At 37.5% G+C, this 22,145-nt stretch overlaps 1 protein-coding gene across 1 annotated transcript; it reads right to left on the reverse strand.

The window, feature by feature from the left end:
• Nucleotides 1–6,946: 6,946 nt before the first annotated feature.
• Nucleotides 6,947–7,543, reverse strand: LOC145119747 (uncharacterized). The gene has a single exon (XM_079055466.1). It carries the CDS (start codon nucleotides 7,541–7,543, stop codon nucleotides 6,947–6,949), a length of 597 nt encoding a protein of 198 aa, XP_078911592.1.
• Nucleotides 7,544–22,145: the final 14,602 nt, after the last annotated feature.

Here is a 22,145-nt window from a genome sequence, read left to right on the forward strand (position 1 = left end):
CTTTTGTTGACCCTTGTTGACTTTTGTTGACCAAATTTTGACGGATGTCACATCATCCCCCCGTTGAAAGGAATTTCATCCCGAAATTAGTCTTAGATATCGGGTTCCTAGGGATTTGGGAAAAATTGGAGATACTTCTGTTTCATTTGATTCTCGTGCTCCCAAGTGTACTAAGGTCCTCGCTTAGCGTTCCAGCGGACCTTCACTACCAGAATGCGACTTTGTTTCGTTTTTTTGACATCCCTATCCCTGATTTCGACCGGTTCTTCGATGAAATTTAATCTATCATTAACCTTGATCTCGTCTAATGGAATGACAACGATTTCATCGGATAGACATTTCTTGAGGTTTGACACGTGAAAAGTGGAATGTATATTGATGAGTTCTTGAGGTAATCGGAGCTTATAGGCTACAGAACCTATCCTTGCAAGGATATCGAAAGGTCCTATATAACGTGGATTAAGTTTACCTCGTTTTCCAAAACGTATCATCCCTTTCCATAGCGATACTTTTAACAGTACTCGGTTGCCAACCTGAAACTCCAAAGGCTTGCGCCTCCTGTCTGCGTAGCTCTTTTGTCGATCTCGGGATGCTTTTAGTCGTTCTCTTACCTGAACAATCTTCTCTGTTGTTTCCCATATGATCTCTGGGCCGATGAGGGTGCTATTGGTCGCTTGACCCTTAGCCAGTTGGGTGTCTCCAACCTCAGCCCAACATAATGGTGATATACACTTACGTCCGTATAGTGCCTCAAACGGAGTGGCTTTGATGCTGGCGTGGTAGTTATTGTTATAAGAGAACTCAATCAGTGGTAGGTAAGCGTCCCATGCTTTGCCAAAGTCCATCACATAGGAACGAAACATATCTTCCAATGTTTGAATGGTTCGCTCACTCTGACCATCTGTTTGTGGGTGCTAGGCTGTACTCATATCGAGTCGGGTCCCCAAGGATTTTTGCAATGATTGCCAAAAACGTGAAGTGAACCGGTTGTCCCTATCTGAGATTATGGACAATGGCACACCGTACAGACTTACGATGTCTTTGAGATACGTTCTTGTCAACTTTTCCATCTTATCCGTCTCTTTGATTAGTAAGAAGTGCGCGGATTAGGTTAGTCTGTCTACGATCACCCAAATGGTATCGCATCCACCCGTCGTCTTGGGCAACTTTGTTATGAAGTCCATGGTAATCCGCTCCCACTTCCTTTCAGGTATTTCTGGTTGTTGTAACAGCCCCGAGGGCTTCTGGTTTTCTACTTTGACCTTAGCACATGTTAGGCACTTACCTATGTAAGTGACAATCTCTGCTTTCATGTTTGGCCAGCAATACAACCCATTTCAGGTCCTGGTACATACTGTCTGCCCAGGGTCAATGGAGTATTTTGTCTTGTGTGCCTCGTTCATGATCAATTCCATAAGGCCACCAAAGTTTGGCGTCCAGATTCGATTCATGAAATATTGAATTTCGTCATCTTTGAGTTCAAAGTTCTTATCCATTCCCCGAAGCACTTCATTCGGGGCGTTATCCGTTTTCAGAGCCTCAAGCTGAGCATTCTTGATTTGTGCGGGTAGATGTGAGTGTATGGTCATCGTTAATGATTTTACTCGACATCCAGAGTATTCCTTCTGGCTTAAGGCATCTGCTACGACGTCTGCCTTGCCCGGGTGGTAACGAATATCACATTCGTAATCGTTTAACAATTCGACTCATTTTTGCTGCCTCATGTTAAGCTCTTTCTAGTTGAGGACGTGTTGAAGGCTCTTGTGGTTGGTAAATACCATACACTTAGTGTCGTACAGGTAGTGTCTCCAAATCTTCAGGGCAAAGACTACAGATCCAAGCTCAAGATTATGGGTAGTGTAGTTGATTCCGTGTGTTTTGAGTTGTCTAGAAGCATAAGAGATGACCTTTCCTCTTTGCATGAGTTCGCATCCCAACCCTCGATTCGAGGCGTCGCAATACACGGCGAAGTCCTCAGTGACTTCCAGAAGGGATAGGATAGGTGCGCTACACAACGCTTGCTTCAATGTCTGAAATACATCCTCTTGTTTGTCCCTCCAGTCAAAACTCACCGCTTTCTGGGTTAATGTTGTGAGGGGTTTAGCTATCTTGGAGAAGTTCTTGATGAATCTCCGACAGTAACCTGCAAGACCCAAGAACTGGCGTACCTATGTCGGCGTCCTTGGTGTTGGATTAGGTGTCTAAGCCCATAACTATAATTGGTATGTACTTGACCCGAGAGTAGCATGGTCCATTTCGGGTTGCCTTCATTAGGACAATTTGATAGGATGGATATTTGAGTAAGAAGTTATTTGTGATTTATTAATATATTATAAGTATAATATATTAATTGAGGAATCATATTATTTAATTAGTATTGATCAAGAATTAATTTGGTGATCAAAAGAGACTAATTAAATTAACGGGGACTGATTAAGTCAATTAGTAATATATATATAGTTTGGACCAATAATCCATATTGATTAGGATGGACTGATTCTATATGGAAGTCCATGAGGATTTAATCCATAAGGCCCATCATATTGATTATTGGATTGCTTAAAGGCTTAAGTAAATGGACTAGGGTTTACAAGTTAAACCTTAGGAAGCCCACACTATAAATGTAACCCTCCTTTAGCCAAAATCGTGCACAATAATGAAAGGACAAGAGATGGACGATTTTGTGATTCATAACTTCTCTCTCAATATTCTCCAATTTTTCATGATGTTTGTGACTTGTTTGAGGCACAACACTTGCGGTGCTAAGCTCTTAAAAGGCCAATGTCTACAAGCTACAACAAAGAGGTAATTCTATAACTCACTTTTATGTTGTTTATGTCAATTATATGCTAGTTGTTGGCTTAATGCTTTGGAAACAATATTGCATGTATAATTAGAGAAAACATAGATCCAAAGTATTTAGGGTTGTATGTGCACCATAGGATGTTGTAGTATACAAAACCCAACATTTGGTGCCTTCCAGTTCTCTAATGCCTTTATCTTGGATGGGTCCACATGTATTCCTTCTTTGCTGACTACATGTCTTAGGAAGTCTACCTTCCGTAACCAAAATTCACACTTTCAGAACTTTGCGTAAAGTTTTTCTTTTCATAGTAATTCTAGTATTGATCGCAAGTGTTGCCTATGCTCCTCCTCACTTCGTGAGTATATCAATATATCATTGATGAATACGATCACGAATTTGTCTAGGTATGGTCTGCATATGCCATTCAGGAGGTCCATGAATACTACTGGAGCATTGGTCAATCCGAATGGCATTACTACAAACTCGTAGTGACCATATCATGTTCTTAATGCCTTTTTCGGGACATCTTCTTCCTGAACTCTAAGTTGGTGGTACACCGATCTCAAATTGATCTTTGAGAAATAACTGGATCCCTGATCGAACAGACCATCGATCCTGGGAAGCGGGTATCGGTTCTTGACGGCCAGCTTGTTCAGTTTCCGATAGTCAATACACATTCTAAAGGATCCATCATTCTTCTTCACGAATAAGACTGGCGCTCCCCAGGGTGATAAGCTTGGTCTAATGTGTCACACCCCCGAACCAGAACGGCGGAAACGCCCGGAGGCGGGTGACGTCATTGTGCAGTATCATAACAATTGTATATAATTGAAACATAGCAAATCCAAACATCATACATCAATATAACAAGCTTACATTGTTTTACATCATGTTCATGTTCTCAAATTTTACCAAAAGAGACATCAGTAAGCAATCCAAAATATAGCTAAATAATCTTGAGTCCGCGATCCACAACCTGCTTATTGGTTTCCTGAGATTACAAGTCGTTTGAAAAGCGTCAACGTAAAATATGTTGGTGAGTTCATAAGCATTTTTGTATAAAACTTTGATGATAGTTTAGAAGTCCAGAAAATCCAATATTTTCTTATCAAATAGTTGTATGTCTTGTTTCAACTCGAGTATAGTTGCATGTATGTCTTAGTTAGTCGTTTTTGAAAATCGTATGTAATTGTTTCCTCCAGAAAATCCTATATTTTCTGATGTATAAAATAGTAGCTGTGAAATCCATAACACTTGTATAGAAAAGTTTCATTTGAACAAACCAAAACATAGTTGTTTGTAACCAAAAGTGAAATCTGTATAAATACATTTCTGATATATTCTAGTGAGTCGTTATAACCATACTAATATGACGGAGTGCCCGTTATGACGTTCTTCAGGCGTCGGTTTCGTTTAAGACATTTGTCACCCTAGACTGGCCGGTCTAGCTGTAGCGAACAACGAAGGTGCGGGGTGTCAACCCCGTATAGATCTATACACAAATTCCCGCTCTCCTTCCAGGAGACTCTAGTTATAACTCTTACAGGACTTAATGCGTATAATATTGTATTAATATATGTACTGTGAAGATTTGTCTGACTAGAATACTAACTGATCTTTGAGCAAGTCGTGAAAGTCATTATTTACTAAATAAATAATAGTAGTTGTAGTCGTAACTAGATATTTTGTTTCGTTCGTTTCGTTTGTTGGAATCAATCTGTTTTGAAATATTTATCAAATATTTATAAATAATCCCTAATAGTTTGCAAATAGTCACAAAGTTCCCATTTTCGAAAATTACTAGAAATAGTGTCAACTTATCAAGGTCCCTTTTTATAACTTTTATCTCTAGACATGAAAGCATAGATAAAGGGGTTAAGTTGGACACACCCAATAGTTGGGAGGCTCTTTTGTACACAAAGTATCCTCTGTTCTTTATGAAGTTGTGAAATCTTACGTTCATGAGAATATTACTAAAATAATAATTTAATAATATTACACACACACACACACAAACATACGTATACATGCAATTATTCAAGTATTTAGGCAAGATTTGACTTGTACTCTCCCCCAAAAACGTTAAAACATTGAAAAAGGTGGGGTATGAAGCTCACCTTGATTAGCTTGCTGGGTGATTTGAAGAGTGATGAGGAAGTTTCCAAGCTCCAAAGCTTGAAGGATTCTTAAATCCTTAGAGGATTCTAAGAATAATTTTTGTGTGTAAATATAATGAAATCTTAGAATAATGTGAAGAATAATTATTCAAGGAGGATAAAATACTCACCAAAGAAATCTGGGAATTTCCTTTGAAGGAGATGAAACTTGGAGCTTTAAGGAGTTGAGAGTATTCTTAGGAGTTTACTGTATGTGAAGAGTGAGAAGTGGAATAAGGGAGGAAAGGTTCACATATCTAAAGGGGAGGATAAGGGAGTGACTTGACACTTGCATGGAGGGCTGGTGGGTAAAGCTTAGTTTCTTTGAATAATACATGTTTTACTGAGATTTGCATGGGAAATGAGAAATTTGCATCACATCATAAAGTCAAACCCCTTTATTTGCCTTAGAATCTCCTTAAAAATCTTGGGTATTATTTTATATGTTTAAAATAATTAATTTTGGCATAAAATGGGGGTTTAAAGGGTCTAAGATATGAAAAATATGAGTTTAGAGGTATTCCCGACGTCAAAATGCCTTAACATGATGGAAAAGTCCGAAAAATGACAAAAATCCGGAGTCAAGAAGCGAATTCTGAAGTCCCATTCTAATTTCCGGAGCAAGGGGTTTAGGACCAAGAGGGTTCAGGACGAGAGGTTCAGGTCCAAGAGGGTTCAAGACGAGAGGTTCAGGTCCAAGAGGGTTCAGGACGAGAGGTTCAGGTCCAAGAGGGTTCAGGACGAGAGGTTCAGGTCCAAGAGGGTTCAGGACGAGAGGTTCAGGTCCAAGAGGGTTCCGGACGAGAGGTTCAGGTCCAAAAGGGTTCAGGACGAGAGGTCCAGGTCCAAGAGGGTTCAGGACGAGAGGTTCAGGTCCAAGAGGGTTCAGGACGAGAGGTTCAGGTCCAAGAGGGTTCAGGACGAGAGGTTCAGGTCCAAGAGGGTTCCGGACGAGAGGTTCAGGTCCAAAAGGGTTCCAGACGAGAGGTTCATGTCCAAGAGGGTTCCAGACGAGAGGTTCAGGTCCAAGAGGGTTCCGGACCAAGAGGGTCCTTTTGGGTTTTCTCCTCCGGTTTTGGGCTGTTTTCGACTGAGGAAGGTACATAGAGAGATTTGGGAGAGATTTCACATACTTGGAGAGATTTGGGAGAGATTTCACATACTTGGAGAGATTTGGAAGAGATTTCACATACTTGGAGAGATTTGGGAGAGATTTCACATACTTGGAGAGATTCCATATTCTTGGAGAGATTTGGGAGAGATTTCACATACTTGGAGAGATTTGGGAGAGATTTCACATACTTGGAGAGATTTGGGGGAGAGAGAGATATAGTGGGAGAGATTGAGAGAGACTTTGCCGTGAGCCTTTATTAATGTTTTTCTTCTTAGTTTAAAGACTGTAGACTTAGTTACATGCCATTATGAATGCTATACACCCCCGAAGGGCACTTAATAGTACTTTATAGAGCTGTCACTTCCCTAAATCAGATTAGGGTTTTAAATTTTGAACATTTGGAACTTTCAAGTGTTACTTTGCATTAGGATTTTTTTTTTGCACATTAGTAAACATAAAGAAATCCCTAACATATACACACTAGTTGAGTTGACCAGGTTGACTTGTCGACCTTGACTTGACTTTGACTTGGCCAGAAGCTTGCCGATTGTCACATAATGAATCCCTTATCTAATAATTTGTGTTGTTGACTAATAATTCTTGCATTTCCGTCGGGGCCAGTTTGTACGGAGACTTTGCTACGGGGGCTGCTTCTGCGATTAAGTCGATTTTGAGCTCGACTTGTCATACATGTGGTAACCCCGGGAGGTCTTCTAGAAACACATCAGGAAAATCACAAACTTTTGATATGTCCATGATTTCCTTCACCACTTTCTTCTGGTCCACTATATGTGGTAGAAATGCATAATACTTCTTGTGCAAGTGCTTTTGCGCCTTGATGGACGAGGTGATTCGGAGGCCCTTGCTTTGTTAGTTACCATATACCACGAGGGTTATGTTGTTTGGTAGGTTGAGTCGGACGGCTTTCTCGTGACACATGATGTCAGCGCGCTGAGTTATTAACCAATCCATGTCGACTATTACGTCGAAGCTCCCAATAGTCATAGGCATGAGATTGATTTGGAAGGCGTGGTCGTTTAGTGTTAGGGTGCAGTTTAGGTAAATTTCTTTAGTGTTTTCGGTTCGACCGTTAGCCATCTCTACCAGATAGATTTCCTTAAGTGTTTGTGGGTTCTGGTTTAGTAGTTGTTTGAACTTATGACTAACAAAGCTTTTCTCGGCACCATTATCGAAAAGTACGTAGACATAGGAGTTATTGACAGGGAATGTACCAGTTACAGCGGTGGGCTCCTGCATTGCTTCTCTTGTTCCCATGGTCAACACTTTGCCTTGTCCTTCTCCACCTGGATTCTTTGTTTTTGGGCAGTCCTTCTTGAAGTGTCCTGTCTCTCCACATCCATAGCAAGAGCGGGTTGCTCCTGAGTTGGAAGTTTGGTTGGCCACTTGGGTTGGGGCTCTACAGAACTTGGTAGTGTTCCCCTTTTGTCTGCAATTGGAGCAATACATATCCCTACAGGCGCCAGTATGGTGATAGGGACACTTGTCACATTTTGGGAGGTTCCCAGAGTATTTCTTCGTTTGGTTGGTGGATGCAGGTGTGATAGGAGCGACAACTGCCACTGTCCCTTGTTTCTTTTAGGGACCCTTTTGGGGTCTTTCCTTCTTTTTATCCCATAATTTCCTCTTGCTATCTCTCCCTTTGGGAGGGTCGGCTTTCAGAACCATGGTTCCCTGGCGGATGCCTTGGTCTGTCAACTGATGAGCGATGTGTTTTGCGTTGTCAAGGGTGGTTGGTCGATAAGAAATGACCATACCTTGGATTTGTGGGGTAAGATCCCAGATGTATCTCTCTATGTTTTTGTACTTAGGAGTAACCATTCTTGGGCACAAGACAACAAGGTCGTTGAAGCGGTTGGTATAAGCCGCTATCTCTGAATCCTTCATGGTGAGATTCCAAAGTTCTTGTTCTAAGCCTTGCATCTCACTCCTCAGAAAATACTCCTCTATCATCGTGACTTTCATCTCTTCCCAACTCATGACATTCGCAGTAGTGAGGCCCACAGTCTTTACATGGCCATTCCACCATGACAGGGCATAATCCATGAATGTGCAGGCAGTAAATTTCACCTTGCACTCATTTGTGCAGGAGCTGATCTCAAACACTAATTCAATCTTCTCGAACCAACATGTTAGTTCGATCACTCCCCCGTTGCCATAGAAGTTTTTGGGTTTACAGTTGCAAAAGTCCTTATATGAGTAGGTCCGATAGTTTCTTCAGCTGTTGTTATGGAAATTGTTGTTTACGTGTCCTGACCCCTTGTGTCGATCGGCGTGGTAGCTGGCTACTGCAGTTGCTACCCTTTGTGCAACCATTTCTTCGATTGCGGTTGCGTCCATGGATGTCGGTGTTGGGGTTGGTGTTGGTGTTGGTCCCGTACGGACTCTCGAGCTTCGTCTGAGTGGCATGACCTCAATTGGCTAACGTATCTATCATATGCCAAAATAGCGTACAAGGTGTCCAACCATCTCACTCATCTCACGAGTAGTTTGTTCTACCCTTTGCTATGTGGCCACTTCCCTAGTCTCAGCTGCTAGGGCTTGTCGTTCCAAGGCCGCCACCCTCTCCTCAAAGGAGTGTACGTGGGTCGTAGTGTCCACCTGCTCACCAATGAGTGAAGTTGTTGCCTATCGTGGAGGCGCATCCTGAAAAAAGGGAGGTGGAAGGGGCTCATCTACGCCCATGATAGGATAAGTCTTGTTAATGATCCCATGATGTCTATCTCCTCGTCTGACTCTTCCTTGGAATTCTCTTCTGGAACCTCCGTAGGGTCTTCCTCATGAATTTCCCCTGGTTCTTCCTCGATCAATCCATTAGCTGCCATAGCGGGATAATAGGGGTCTATATGGTGGAATCCCGCCATGACTAAAAACGAAAGGGTGTATAAGGGCGCAATCTATGTGACTCTTAGTAGCTAACTAGTGCAACTAAGTTGTTAGTGTAGATATTTGACGAGGTTGTGAAGTATTGATATGTGGATTACTTAAGTTTACCCAGTTGTCCCCTATGCCCAGGCCCAGTTACATGTTGGCCAAACCTTGGTCAAGTGTAGTTGATCAGGCTACACTCCCCCATGATTTGACAACATGTTATACTAGGTCTAGCCATAGTGTTCAACCTAAACTTTTGATGTTCTTGATTTGTTTCGTTGTGATACTGACTTTGTTTTGTATGTGTATACTTTTATATAATAATTATTATTATATTCTAAAGTATAATTGTAAGTTAGAGTTTTTAGTCAGAGGTATTAGTCCTCGTATCTATAGTTGTATTTCTTACATGGAAGAATATACTTAGTTCGCTATAGACAATTTCTCTGATACCAATCTGTCACACCTCCAAATCGGATGTATGTGTGTAGTATGTATCCAAAAGCATTTATAAAATAAAAGTTCCTATAACTTCCAAACTTATAAAAATTGTGACTTGTCATGTGATTTTTATTATCAAAAATCGAGTGTATAAGTAAATAACCATACTTATAAATGTAGTATATTAGTATATAACCATACTTATAAATCTTGTGTATAAGTAAGTAACCATACTTATAAATGTTGTGTATAAGTAAATAACCATACTTGTAAATAACCATACTTATAAATGTAGTGTATAAGTAAATAACCATACTTAAAAATGTAGTGTATAAGTAAATAACCATACTTAAAAATGTAGTGTTTGTTCCTAGAAAATCCAATATTTCCTTTAAAATGAGTTGTAGTCTTAAAAACCCTAAGACCAAAAATGTAAAAGTATTTCTATACTTAAAGTAGTATTATGTAGTTTTATTCTTATATAAAACCATTTAAATGCATGCTACCCCGTAAAGTAAATGTATCGTTGATTACCCATGTGAGTTATTACAACCATGTTAAAACCGAAGTTGGACTGCTGCGACGTTCTTCAGGCGTCGGAATGTTAGACATTTGTCACCCCAGACCTGTCGATCTAGCTGTAGCTAGCAGCTTAGGTGTGGGATTGTCAGTCCCGTATAGATCTATACACAAGTATCACGCTCTCTTACTGAGATTCTGGTTATAATTCAGGACTTTAGTGTGTACTCTGATAGGTACGGTGAAGACTTTGTCTCACATAATTGTTTCAACAACTTTACTTTTTGGTGTAATGAAAACCCTTGTATGTGTAAATATCACTTTTCCATAGTATTAATATAGTGTATAATATAGTATTACCCAATGGATAATGGTATTATCCAAGGGGTAATGGTCTTATCCAATGTGTAGACACAAAGTTTTAATCTTTCAAAACTAGACTTTTGGTAAAATGTTAGTTTGTGTTTATCCAATGTGTAATAATATTATCCAATGGATAAACGTATTATCCATCATACAATAGATCTAATACTAGAAACTTATGCATATAAGGGAACGAGACTTGTGTGCTTTATTTGAAAACATGAATATATGTATACATCTTCATAAAAAGAACATAAACATGCATGATATAGTATTACCCAACGGTAAAAATTGTTATCCAACATATATTAGATCTAGGACCTTTGTGTAAAGTCATTGTCCAAAATGTATTTTGTTTGCATGGCATGTAACCTCCCCCGAAAGTGTAAAATGTGTGAAATCTAGTAGAAATGGGGGTATGAACTCACCTTTTCTGCTTTCCCTAGAAGATGGCAAGAAATGGTGAGAAAGATGAGGTAGGCATCAAGCTTTGGAAGACAACACCTTCTTGATCTTCAAGATCTTGCCTAGGATTTTTGGTTTCAAGAGTGAAAATGAGACAACCAAAAGATGATGGTAGGGAGAAGATAGAAATCTCGAAAATATGAAGAAAACTTACCAAAAATTCTTGCTAAACACTTGCTAAAAAGCTTGGATCAACTAGAGAGTTCTTGGAGAGTTTAGAGAGTATAAAAGTGAATATTGTAAAATGAAAGGTGGAGAGGGGATGTAGTGGCCGAGTTTTATAGGAGAAGATGGTGGCGCCTTTTGATTAAAATAATCAAGGTAAGGTTCCTTGATTATTAAAATGAAGTATGGTGTTTTGAGTTAAAAATCCATGGTAAGGCTTTTTCATTAAAATAATGAAGCATGGTCTTGTAAATATTTTATTCAAGGCATGGCCTTTTTGATTTTTTTATAAGAAGATCATGATTATGTTGGGATATGGTGGAATATGTAGGAAAAGAAGAGACATAATTTGTCTTCTTATAGTATTTATAAAAATCTAGCCCATTTTTATAAAAGTTTGTCATTTTTATAAACGTGTGGTGGGATTTGAGAAATTGATAAGGTTTAATAACTAATAAAAATATTGTTATTTAATATTATTAACAATAATATTAACACCTTATGATTAAATTGTTTTTTCTCAAATTCGTTGTATAAAATATGAGCGTTAAACGTGATCACTTCCGTTTTCTTGATGTATGATCTTTCTCTGGTAATTAACCGGAGTATCAAGCTAAATACTAGATCATATGATGTTTGCGACATGTATATGGCCTTGTGAACACGTAAACCTCTTGTCATGAATATTATCCAATACCCGACAATATTTGTGTGTTTTATCGAATTGCTACTTTACCGTAGTTTATTGTTCGTAATTAAAGCATTTATTCGATAATTTATTCAAAATAGTGCATGTAGTGTTATAATATTCAATAATACATTAGGGATGTTACGAAAATCACATTTCACCTTTTTGACCTAATATACACACAATTGACTTTTGTTGACCCTTGTTGACTTTTGTTGAGCAAAATTTGACGTATATCACACAAGGAAAACAATGGCTCTGATACCACTGATAGGTTTTAGAGTTTACATACCTTTTGGTTATTGTATTAAATAATCAACAATTCCTTCTTGATCAAGCTTCAGAAAGCAAGCACCAGAAATCCCGTCCCTATAATGGTTTGTACCCAAACATGGTTTGTACCCAAACCCTAGCAATAAACGACTTTAGAGGAGAGAGGAGAGGGGAAGGAATTTCGGCTGTAAGGCTCTTAGAATGGGATGGCAGAAATTATGAACCCATAAAGGGTTTATATAGGCGAGTAATGACGCTAGGATAAGGCAGATTTCCTTCGATAACTCTTATCCCTTTTCTTGCTCCCTATGGCTTCCTATGGCTTCCAAGAAACCTTAGAACCCTCCTCCAAAACAGTCCCCCCCCCCCCTATGGGAAGGTTTTGGAATTCTTCAATGCTCAATTTTTGAACATTGTCACCTTTTGACATTCTACTTTTAATTAATCCAATTAATCCCAAAATCAATTCCAATTAATTTCTGATTAATTATTAATTCAATAATACTAATTCTAAATAATATATTGATCTCATAATATATTAAATCATTTATTACTATTTATTAATCTTATAATAAACCAATAAATCAACATCTTTCTCCAAAAAGTCATTTTGTCAATTACTAGTTTTGAGGGCAACCCAAAAGGACTCTGCTTTTAATTCAAGTATATACGAATTTACTTATTGGCTTAGACACCTAATCCAACATTTATATCCATGCGTTCTTTATGTATGAATGTATTAACGTTTTTTTTTTCTAAAAGCGTAAGTAAAAATATATTATTTTTTAATGGAAGTAATCTAAATGAAAATTTTAGTAGACTCAAATATGAACGCGTGAATATAAAGATCATTAAAATTCGAGATCGTATGAAGAAGTTACGACGTTCATAACACAAGACTTAAGCAACCAAGCAGCCGAGATCGCGGTGGCCATAAACATCAACATCTCCGAACACCTTATTAATGACTGTACCACGTAGGATGCCATGAAAAAAACCTAAAGAAACCGGTCATAAGTACTGAATGTGTAGAAAAACAACAAAGACTTATTTTGCAACTAAAAAAATATTAAGGATTAAATGTGCAAAAAAATATTAAGGACTAAACGTGTACAAAGTGACAAATATATTACCCTATTAAGTTATGCTTTTCGGTTTACCTTCATAAAGATTGAATGTGTATAGTTAAACAAGTTGAAAGGATAAATATGGACGAAAAGAAAATGCACTGACCAAATATGTACAAATTGAAAAATATATTACCCTTTTAAGTCATTATCCCTTTAAGAAAAAAAGGTTATTAAATGTGGTTACAAAACTATATTATAACAATAGTAATTAAAGTTTATTAATATGGTCGATTTTAAAAGAGTAAATTACACGAATGGTCCCTATGGTTTGGGTAATTTGCGCGTTTGGTCCCTAACTTATTTTTTAACTCGGAAGGTCCCTACTGTTTGTTTTTGTTACACGCTTGGTCCCTACTTTATGTTTTTGTTACGTGTTTGGTCCCTGTCTTACCTAAAAAAACTATTATTTAAATATGAAAAAATGGTGGGGTAGGTAAGGTAAGGTGATGAGAGTGGGGTTGGGGGTGTGTTTATTTAAATAAATTAAAAAATCAAGGGCAAAATAGTCTTTTTAGGTAAGACAGATACCAAACGTGTAACAAAAACAAACAATAGGGACCTTCCGAGTTAAAAAAATAAGTTAGGGACCAAACGTGCAAATTACGCTAAACCATAGGGACCATTCATGTAATTTACTCATTTTAAAAGCAGGGTATTATATATACTATTTTAACAACTTTTGACCTAGCTCACTTGACCCGTTACCCCTTCTGCCACTTTTTACTAATTTCCATACATTAAAACTTAAAAATAATAAGACACAATCAGATCGCTACATTAATAAATAAAGTCGATAAAATTAACAAGTCCACAAAAGCATTGGAGAAGGAAGACAAATTGATCCAACTGACTTCTAGAAACACAAAAATGCAAGTCAGTCTAGTTGATTGTAAAAATGTTTTATAATTGAAATCGTTTGGTGATTAAAAAATGACTAGTTATTAACTTAATCTTGGTGATATTGTTATCTTACATGTGATTCAACAATTATATAAAATGAATAATCATTTACTTTTTAGAAGGAGACATAAGATTTTTTTTAAATAGATATAAATTTTAATATTTAATAAAAATTAATGACAATTTTAGAATTATATTATCGTGTTTGACCTAACTCCTCAACATGACCTCGGCCTTATAAGGCATTAAGGCACCCATTGATAATTGATAACCATATATAGATGAATCTCATTATTCTAGGTAACCTAATTACTTCAACAACTCAACAAGGTTCTTCAAGTAAATTATGGTCTATATTTCAATGATTAACAACACTTTTTAAAATTGACTAATCTAATCACCTTTTGACTTTTTTTTTCTTAAAAATATAACTTTTTTTTTTTGCAAAATAACCAAATATTCCGGAATGGGTCGTTCCGGAACGAATTCCGGATTATTTTTCGGGTGGCCCGGCCCATTTCATTGGGCCCGGAATGCCTATTCCGGTGGATCCGTATATGTATGGATCAGGATTTTGAATTTCAAAATCTGGAATATTATTTGAGGCGGCAACTTCATTCCGGAAAGGCGCATTCCGATTCCGACGTTACGACTAGATTACGACGTTCCGACTCGACACCCATCTCCGACATGGAAGACGAGCACTACGACCCTGTTATTTTACGGGTATGTTTTTCGTTTTCTACTGTTACTTACTATTCCGGATGTAGTAGACCACCTCCGGAATGAACTGAAAACGTTCCAGAGTTTAAATTAAGGTTGTCATTGTTGTAGGACCAACTGAAAAGTAGTTTAGATGTGTAGTTATTGTTGATTTACGTCGAAATGTCGTGTTCCGGATCTTAAAATGTCATTCCGGAAGGCTCCGGAACGCGAAGAACCATTCCGAAACACGATGAACGTGTCCGGAACATCAAGAACAGGTTCGGAACAGGTCCAAAATATTGGTCATTTCCATTTTAGAATGAAGTGCTAACACCTTTTTTATTTGTGCAGCACGACATGATTGTTGATGCATCAATTACACTCTCGTGTAAACCCAAAATCGGCGGGGAAATCCTTGTGGCATTCAGAAACAGACCTGAATGCGAGACTATGTTCAGGAATACATGTTTCGAGAGGTGGTTAGACATTCCTAACGTAGATGGGGATCATTTGCTTCTACATTACGTCTTTTCCCACAAAGTTGTCACCGACCCCCGAAGCTTAGTAAAGGAAATGGTTTTTAAGATTGGGGGTTACGCGCTGTCTTTCGAGAAGAAAGAATTTTATCTCATCACCAGCTTCTAGTTTGGTGACTATTTTCCTGCTTCTGCATCCGGCACCGCCTTCCGTTCCCGTGCCTTTCCTATGATCCCGACGAATGTCTCAGTCAAATTAGACCATGTTACGAAGGTGTTTAAAAAATCACTTAATGAATTATCGGACGAGGATGCAGTCCGTATATGCCTTCTATACCTGTTAGAGAAGGGTTTGAATGAGCGGTTGGCTAAACAACTTGTTACAGAAGAGTATTTCGCTTTGCTATCCAACCTTGATGAGTTCAATAGGTATAATGTCATCTATTTTATAATTACTGATTAATTAAATTACCTATCGTTACTAATATTTTTTAAAAATTAAATTGTTAACTAATTTTTTATGTGGCAGATATCCATGGGGGAGGATAATTTTGGATCAATTATACAAAAAACTACATATTGTATTCAATAAGGCTGAGAAGCTTATACATTCAGAAGAACCGAAAGAAAACGAACCCCAAAAATTGACTTACACCCTACAAGGGTTTTTATATGCTTTTAAGGTAAGTATATAATGAAAATTTTATTATTTATTTTTGTTTGCTAACATTCTAACTATTTTTTTATTTATTTGTTTGCTAACATTCAGATATGGATTCTTAAGACTTTTCCGATGAACAATTTATTTGGTACCTGACAACAAAATGTGATCCATCGGGCTGTTGCACGGTCAAAACTTAGGCCGTTACAAAAGACTCACTGCAACCAGTTTTTACTAATAGACGATGTATGGTTACTTTATTATTTAAATATTTATTTATTTTATAATTTATGTTTATTTATAATTTTATAATTTTGTTAGCAGGGTAATAGACTCGTACCAAAGTTGGAGCAGACGGGAAATGAGATGCGTGCTGAATGGTGGGTTGTTAGCTCGGCGTGGATTGATCGCCCTGATTTTCCCGACCCTGAAGTTCACAGGGCACATTCCCTAACACCATCACCCAAAAACTCCCCTACCCATGAGCATTAAGAAAAGAAGGCACATATAGATGATCCATCTCACCCGCCACCACCACCACCGCCGCCCGCTGACCCATCAATTGACAAGGACCAAATTATTAGTGACTTGCAGAACGAGGTCGATCAATTGAAAAATGAGGTCCGTCAATGTCGCGAGCAGTTGCGGTCTCAGGAGGAAAGTTTAGCAGAGCATGAGGCTACTTTAGCCATGGTTCTAAAACTTATAAATAAGACTCCCAGAGACGATGGTGGTACCTCTAAGGGGACGGAGGTACATTTTTAATTATTTACTCATTTATGGTCGTTATGTTTTTTCATCGTTTACAAGTATACATTATTGAACCGTACATGGATACTATAATGACAATGAGTTATGGGAGCGTGATTATGTCTTAAGCAGCCCCGAAAAGCCGTTGAATGTCGGCCCTGAATAGCCGCTGAATGTCGGCCCTGAACAACCGCTGAATGTCGACCCTGAGCAGCAGTCTCCGGTTATTCACCCGTCGGATGTAATAGAGATTCCGCGAGATGATTACAAAACACCGGCGCAAGCACCTCTATATGGTATAAGTCGTCATGGATACAAATGAAGAGGAAATGTGTTACACGACAACAACCACCACCATTGGACAATCTTGTAGATCCTACCGTACACATTGTATATAAAGAACGGGATGGTTCGTTGTTGTGTGCTCACAATTATTTGATGGGTTTTGCTACGCTTGAGTTTTGGACACGGTTATATGTGGATAGTCATGGAGGATGGTTGTCATGTGATGTAAGTTATATAATTATTTGATTATTACATACTATGCTTATGATAATAATACTTACTTTACTGTAAAAAAATTAATTGGCAACACATCATGATGCGGATCTCATTGCTGCTAGAGCGTAGAGCGGATGATGCTCGGTGGACGGTGGCGCCGTCAACTTTCAACACCGATGCATATGACTGGAGTGACATGGCTGACGAATCCGTTTATCCAGCTTGGGCAGAGTGTGCTACGGTATAATTCTGTTTGGATTACATTATCTGAGTATTTATATACTAATTAATTATTTCTAACCTTTTTTGTAGCTTTACATCCCAATCAACGTACCACAAGCTCATTGGTTTTTGGGTTCTTTGGATTTGAAGACATTCAAAATGACTATATATGATAGTCATTGAAATGGCGGTTATTGTTCAGAAAATGAGGATTGGTTTATAGGTCTGAGAACCTGCATCCACAAATTGCTAGTGGGAGTCAACTACTGGGGCACCGAACCAACTGATTCACTCTCACTTGAGAGCTTCAAGATGACCCTGGAAAATGCCCCAAACATACCACAACAGAGGGGATTATGGGGTGTTTTTGTGTTGGTTCCTGGGGGCGTTGATCACCGGGAAATCGATTTCTATAGAGGGTAAAACCAGTCCATGGGCTTTGGTTATCAAAAACGACTAGCAGAAATTTTTTGGGGTAAAAGGACAAAGATAATTTATATCGTATTTGTAATACCACATACATACACATTCTTTATTTAGTTTATGTATTTATTAGTTTTTTTGTTGATTTTAATTGCATTTTATATTTGATAAAACCAAAAGGTATACATTTTATAAAAGCAAAACTTAAACATTTTATAAAAGCAAAACTTATACATTATATAAAACCAAAACTTACGCTAAAAGAAAAACCACATGTTACAACGAAAAAAAAAACCTAGCAAATTGTACTCCGGAATCGTACTTCGGAATTCCGGAGAGCTCTCTGGAACAAGGTGTTCCGGAGAATGTGGTTATTTTTTTAAAAAAAATTGGTCATTTATGTCAAAAAGTCATTTATAAAGGTTAGATTACTCAATTTCCCCCTTTTTCATGGTGTCATAACTCAATTTAGTGATTTAGTTCATAAGTTGGCATCCTTCAACCTCTCATATAATCTCATTCGGATCTTTTGGCCCACTATTTCTATTTTACAATCAATTTTAAAATGCAACAAAAATTGTTCCGATGTTCCATATAGAGATTATGCAATATATGTAACGTATTATAAAAATAAAAGTCAAGAAAGTTCAATTCAGAAGTATGTGTTTTATAAATCAAACAAGAAGAATTTCTCTTGATTTTTTTAAATTAAATTAAATTAAAATTTTATTTTATTTTTTGGAACGGCGGAATTTTATAAAACTAGCAAGAAGCTAGAAAAGAACCATTACCTCAAAGTTGTAGCAGAAATAGAATTATGAAGCCTAGAATTACAGATAATTTTGGTTTTAGTACACCTATTAGAAATCCCAAAAAAAAAGACCTATAAACAACATCGTCAAAAAGTAAGGATTTCCTAGGGGTATCCGCTCCAAAGATGGAACTATTCCTGAAGTTCCAAATACACCAAAAGCAGGTTAAAACGACTCCATCAAAGGCCTTTCGTTGATCGGGTCTCATGGAGATAAAGTCAGAACACAAGATAAGAGACTCAGCAAAGAACTGAGTTGGGACATGAAGACCCCACCAAACAGCAATGTGAGACCATAGAACAATCAACTCTACACAACCTGCGAAAATATGATCAATAGTTTCCACATTGTGGGAACAAATGGGGCAAGTAATCCTATCCACCATGATTCCCCTATGAGATAGACACTCTCTAGTAGGGATGCTGAGAAGCCTGATCCTCCATATAAGAATGCTAATTTTAATGGGAATCCGATTATTCCACCGGGTCTCTGGAGCTCCTGAAATAAGCATAATACTATCCATATATCTCCGAGCATAAGTAATATAAAGAGTATTTGAACTATCAATAATCCAACCCAATCTACCAGGGACAAACTGAAGCTAGAACTCCTGCAAAAGTAAAGTCAAATAATCCTACTGCTCCTGCTCAGCTCCTCATCTAGGAATACGTCTAAGAGTATTATAATCCCAACCCCTAGCCAACCGATCACTGATAGAATCATGTTTGTAGATATCCATAGAAAAAACTCTAGGAAAAATGAAACTAAAGGGATCATCAACCATCCAGACATCCTGCCAAAAGGACGCAAAAGTCCCATCTCCAACCCTGATAGGACAAATAAACTGAAGGTCGATGTATCTCTCTCTAAGTTGGGTGAACACGTGAATAACCCCATACCAAGGACCAGACCCTGATGTAGGGTGATCAAAGATCTTCATGCACTATTAGACCCATACAGAGATTTTATAACATGAACCCAAAGAAGATTAGGGCTATGATAAAATCTCCACCACCAACGAAAGATCATAACTCTATTGAAAGAGAACAAACTCCCTATCCCCAACCTTCCTTCATCCCTGGAGGCTAGAACTCTTTCCCATTTAACCCAGCACATACGTCTCTTATCCAAATCTACACCCCAATAAAATCTAGCCCTCAAGCCCTCTAAAGAAGCCAACATCGAAAGAAGAGAAAGAAAAATGGACATCAAATAGCTCCCAAGCGACCCCAAAATTGATTTGACCAACGTGAGACGACCTCCAAAAGTAGACACTTGGCCTTCCAACCCGATAACATGCTCCGAAAATGGTCAACAATAGAGGACCAAGCAGAAACATGTCCCATAGTCTGCCCTACCGCAACTCCAAGGTGAAAGAAAGGGAGGCCAGAAGCTGCACAACCGATCATTTCAGCAACACTAGAAATTTGAGTAAACAGAACCCTCACACCAATCAACTTGCTTTTAAGCATATTGATTTTGAGCCTGGACGCCATATAGAAACAATGTAGGATGCGAATAAGGCGATTCACATTCTCAGGATCCCAAGACGAAATCATCAAAACATCTTCAACATAAAGAAGGTGCAAGATCTCAACCCCTGAAATGTAAAGAAAAGGAGACAATGGGTTGCCTTGTCTCAAACCATGACGAATTTGAAATTCATCAATCGGGGAACCATTAACCAAGACAGAAGCCCTAACAACATTCAATAACTCCTTAATCCAACCACACCACATATCTCCAAATCCCATAATCTTCATAATCTCCAAAAGATAATCCCAAGATATAGAATCATATGTTTTCTCGAAATCCAACTTAAATGACAACATAGGATTTCCAGAAGACTTGCTCCAAGAAACCACTTCATTCAGAAGAAAAGGTCCATCCAATATATGTCAACCTTTGACAAAGGTAGACTGCTCCAGACTGAAAACACTATCAATAACCTCCTCCAACCTATTAGCTAACATTTTACCAATTATTTTATATTGGCACCTAATTAGACTAATAGGCTTAAAAACTTTCGGAGTCTTCGGGTCTCTGATTTTCATAATAATAGTAAAAACAGATACATTCCATACTTTAGGAATAGACGAATGATGAAAGAAATGTAAGACAAATGCCTCTACATCATTTGATATAAGGTTCCAATATCATTTAAGAAAGTATAACCATCAGGGCCCGGGGCCTTAGTAGACCCGCAGTACCAAACTTCTCATCCCGGGTAAAAGGAGAATCCAAAAAATGGACCTACGAAGAAGATAAAGTGCTAAGGTGACTAGCATCTGTCTTAGATCTCAAACCCATGTGGTTCGAAAAAAGAGACTGATAATACACATGAAACCCATCCTTAACCCAAGCCGGGATATCAACCCAAACACCTGTTGGATTATGTGTCTAAGCCCATAACTATAATTGGTATAAACTTGAATTGATAATAACAAAACCCTTTTGGGTTACCCTCAAACCTAGCAATTTGGCAGGATGATTTTTGGAAAAAGAGGTTGATTTATTATTTAATTAAAAAAGTGAAATAAATAATTTATTAATATATTATGAGAATAATATATTAATTAGAAATAGTACCATTTAATTAATAATTAATCAGAAATAACTGGAATTAGTTTCGGGATTAATGGACTTAATTAAAAGTGCATGGTCTAAAGTGTAATTGTTCAATAGTTGAACAAAAGGCTCCAGAACCTTCCACACATAGGGTGGACGGATTCTAGAGGCCTTTAGGGTTTCTAGAATTATCCGTGGAAGATAATTAGGAAGCTAGATAATTACCAATTCAAGATAATATTATTATAATGGTTTTGGGCTTATCTAGGGTTTCCAAGTTGCACTATATAAGGAGCCTTACCCCATCCACTCTATTATTCCAAGTAATAGCCAAAAAATTTCTCTCCCTCTCCTCTCTCCATAATCTCCTTTTTGCTAGCTTGGGTGTGAACCACTTGAGGCACGACATTTGTGGTGCTTGCTTCCAAAGCTTCTACAAATCAAGGATCATTGTTATTTACTATAATAACAATAAGGTATGTAATCCTAAGCCCTTTTATGTGTATTTCGAAAATTACCTAGGATTTCTAGGGTTCTTATTTTGATGGTCATAGTTATAGGTTCAATAATGAAAACATAGATCTTGTTTTAGGTTGCATGTACACTTAAGAGTTTTAAGTTTGTTTTTGTTATGCCTAAAACTCATCAGTGGTATCAGAGCGTTTGGTTTGTTTTCAATTGAATTTGCTATAATTGTTGAATATGATCAAATTAGGGTTTATAGAAATTAAACCGTAAAAGGCTTAAATATCGAAATTAGGGTTAGGTTTTAGAAACCCTAACTTTGCCCCCTAAGTTTCGAAATTAGGGTTAGGGTTTTGAAACCCTAACCTTCCTCCCCAAGAAAATTTGGAAAATTGATAGGTATTCGGCTTTTTTCTCAAATTTTGGTAATTATCATTTTACTTGCCTAAAAAGAAATAATTAAAATTAAAATAAATCCTATATCCTATATTTTCGAAAATTTAGAGGGTAAGGATTAGGATTAAATTATTTGATTAATTTAATTAGTTAATCTTTATTTGATTTAATATATTTAATTAAATATTAATTAATAGATAAATATTAAATCATTTGGTTTATTTTTAAAATTTTTCTTATTAACTTTCGAAATGTAA

This window comes from Lactuca virosa, chromosome 1 (genome assembly GCF_052849685.1).
Source record: "Lactuca virosa cultivar CGN04683 chromosome 1, Lactuca_virosa_CGN04683_v6, whole genome shotgun sequence".
Lineage (NCBI taxonomy): Eukaryota > Viridiplantae > Streptophyta > Magnoliopsida > Asterales > Asteraceae > Lactuca > Lactuca virosa.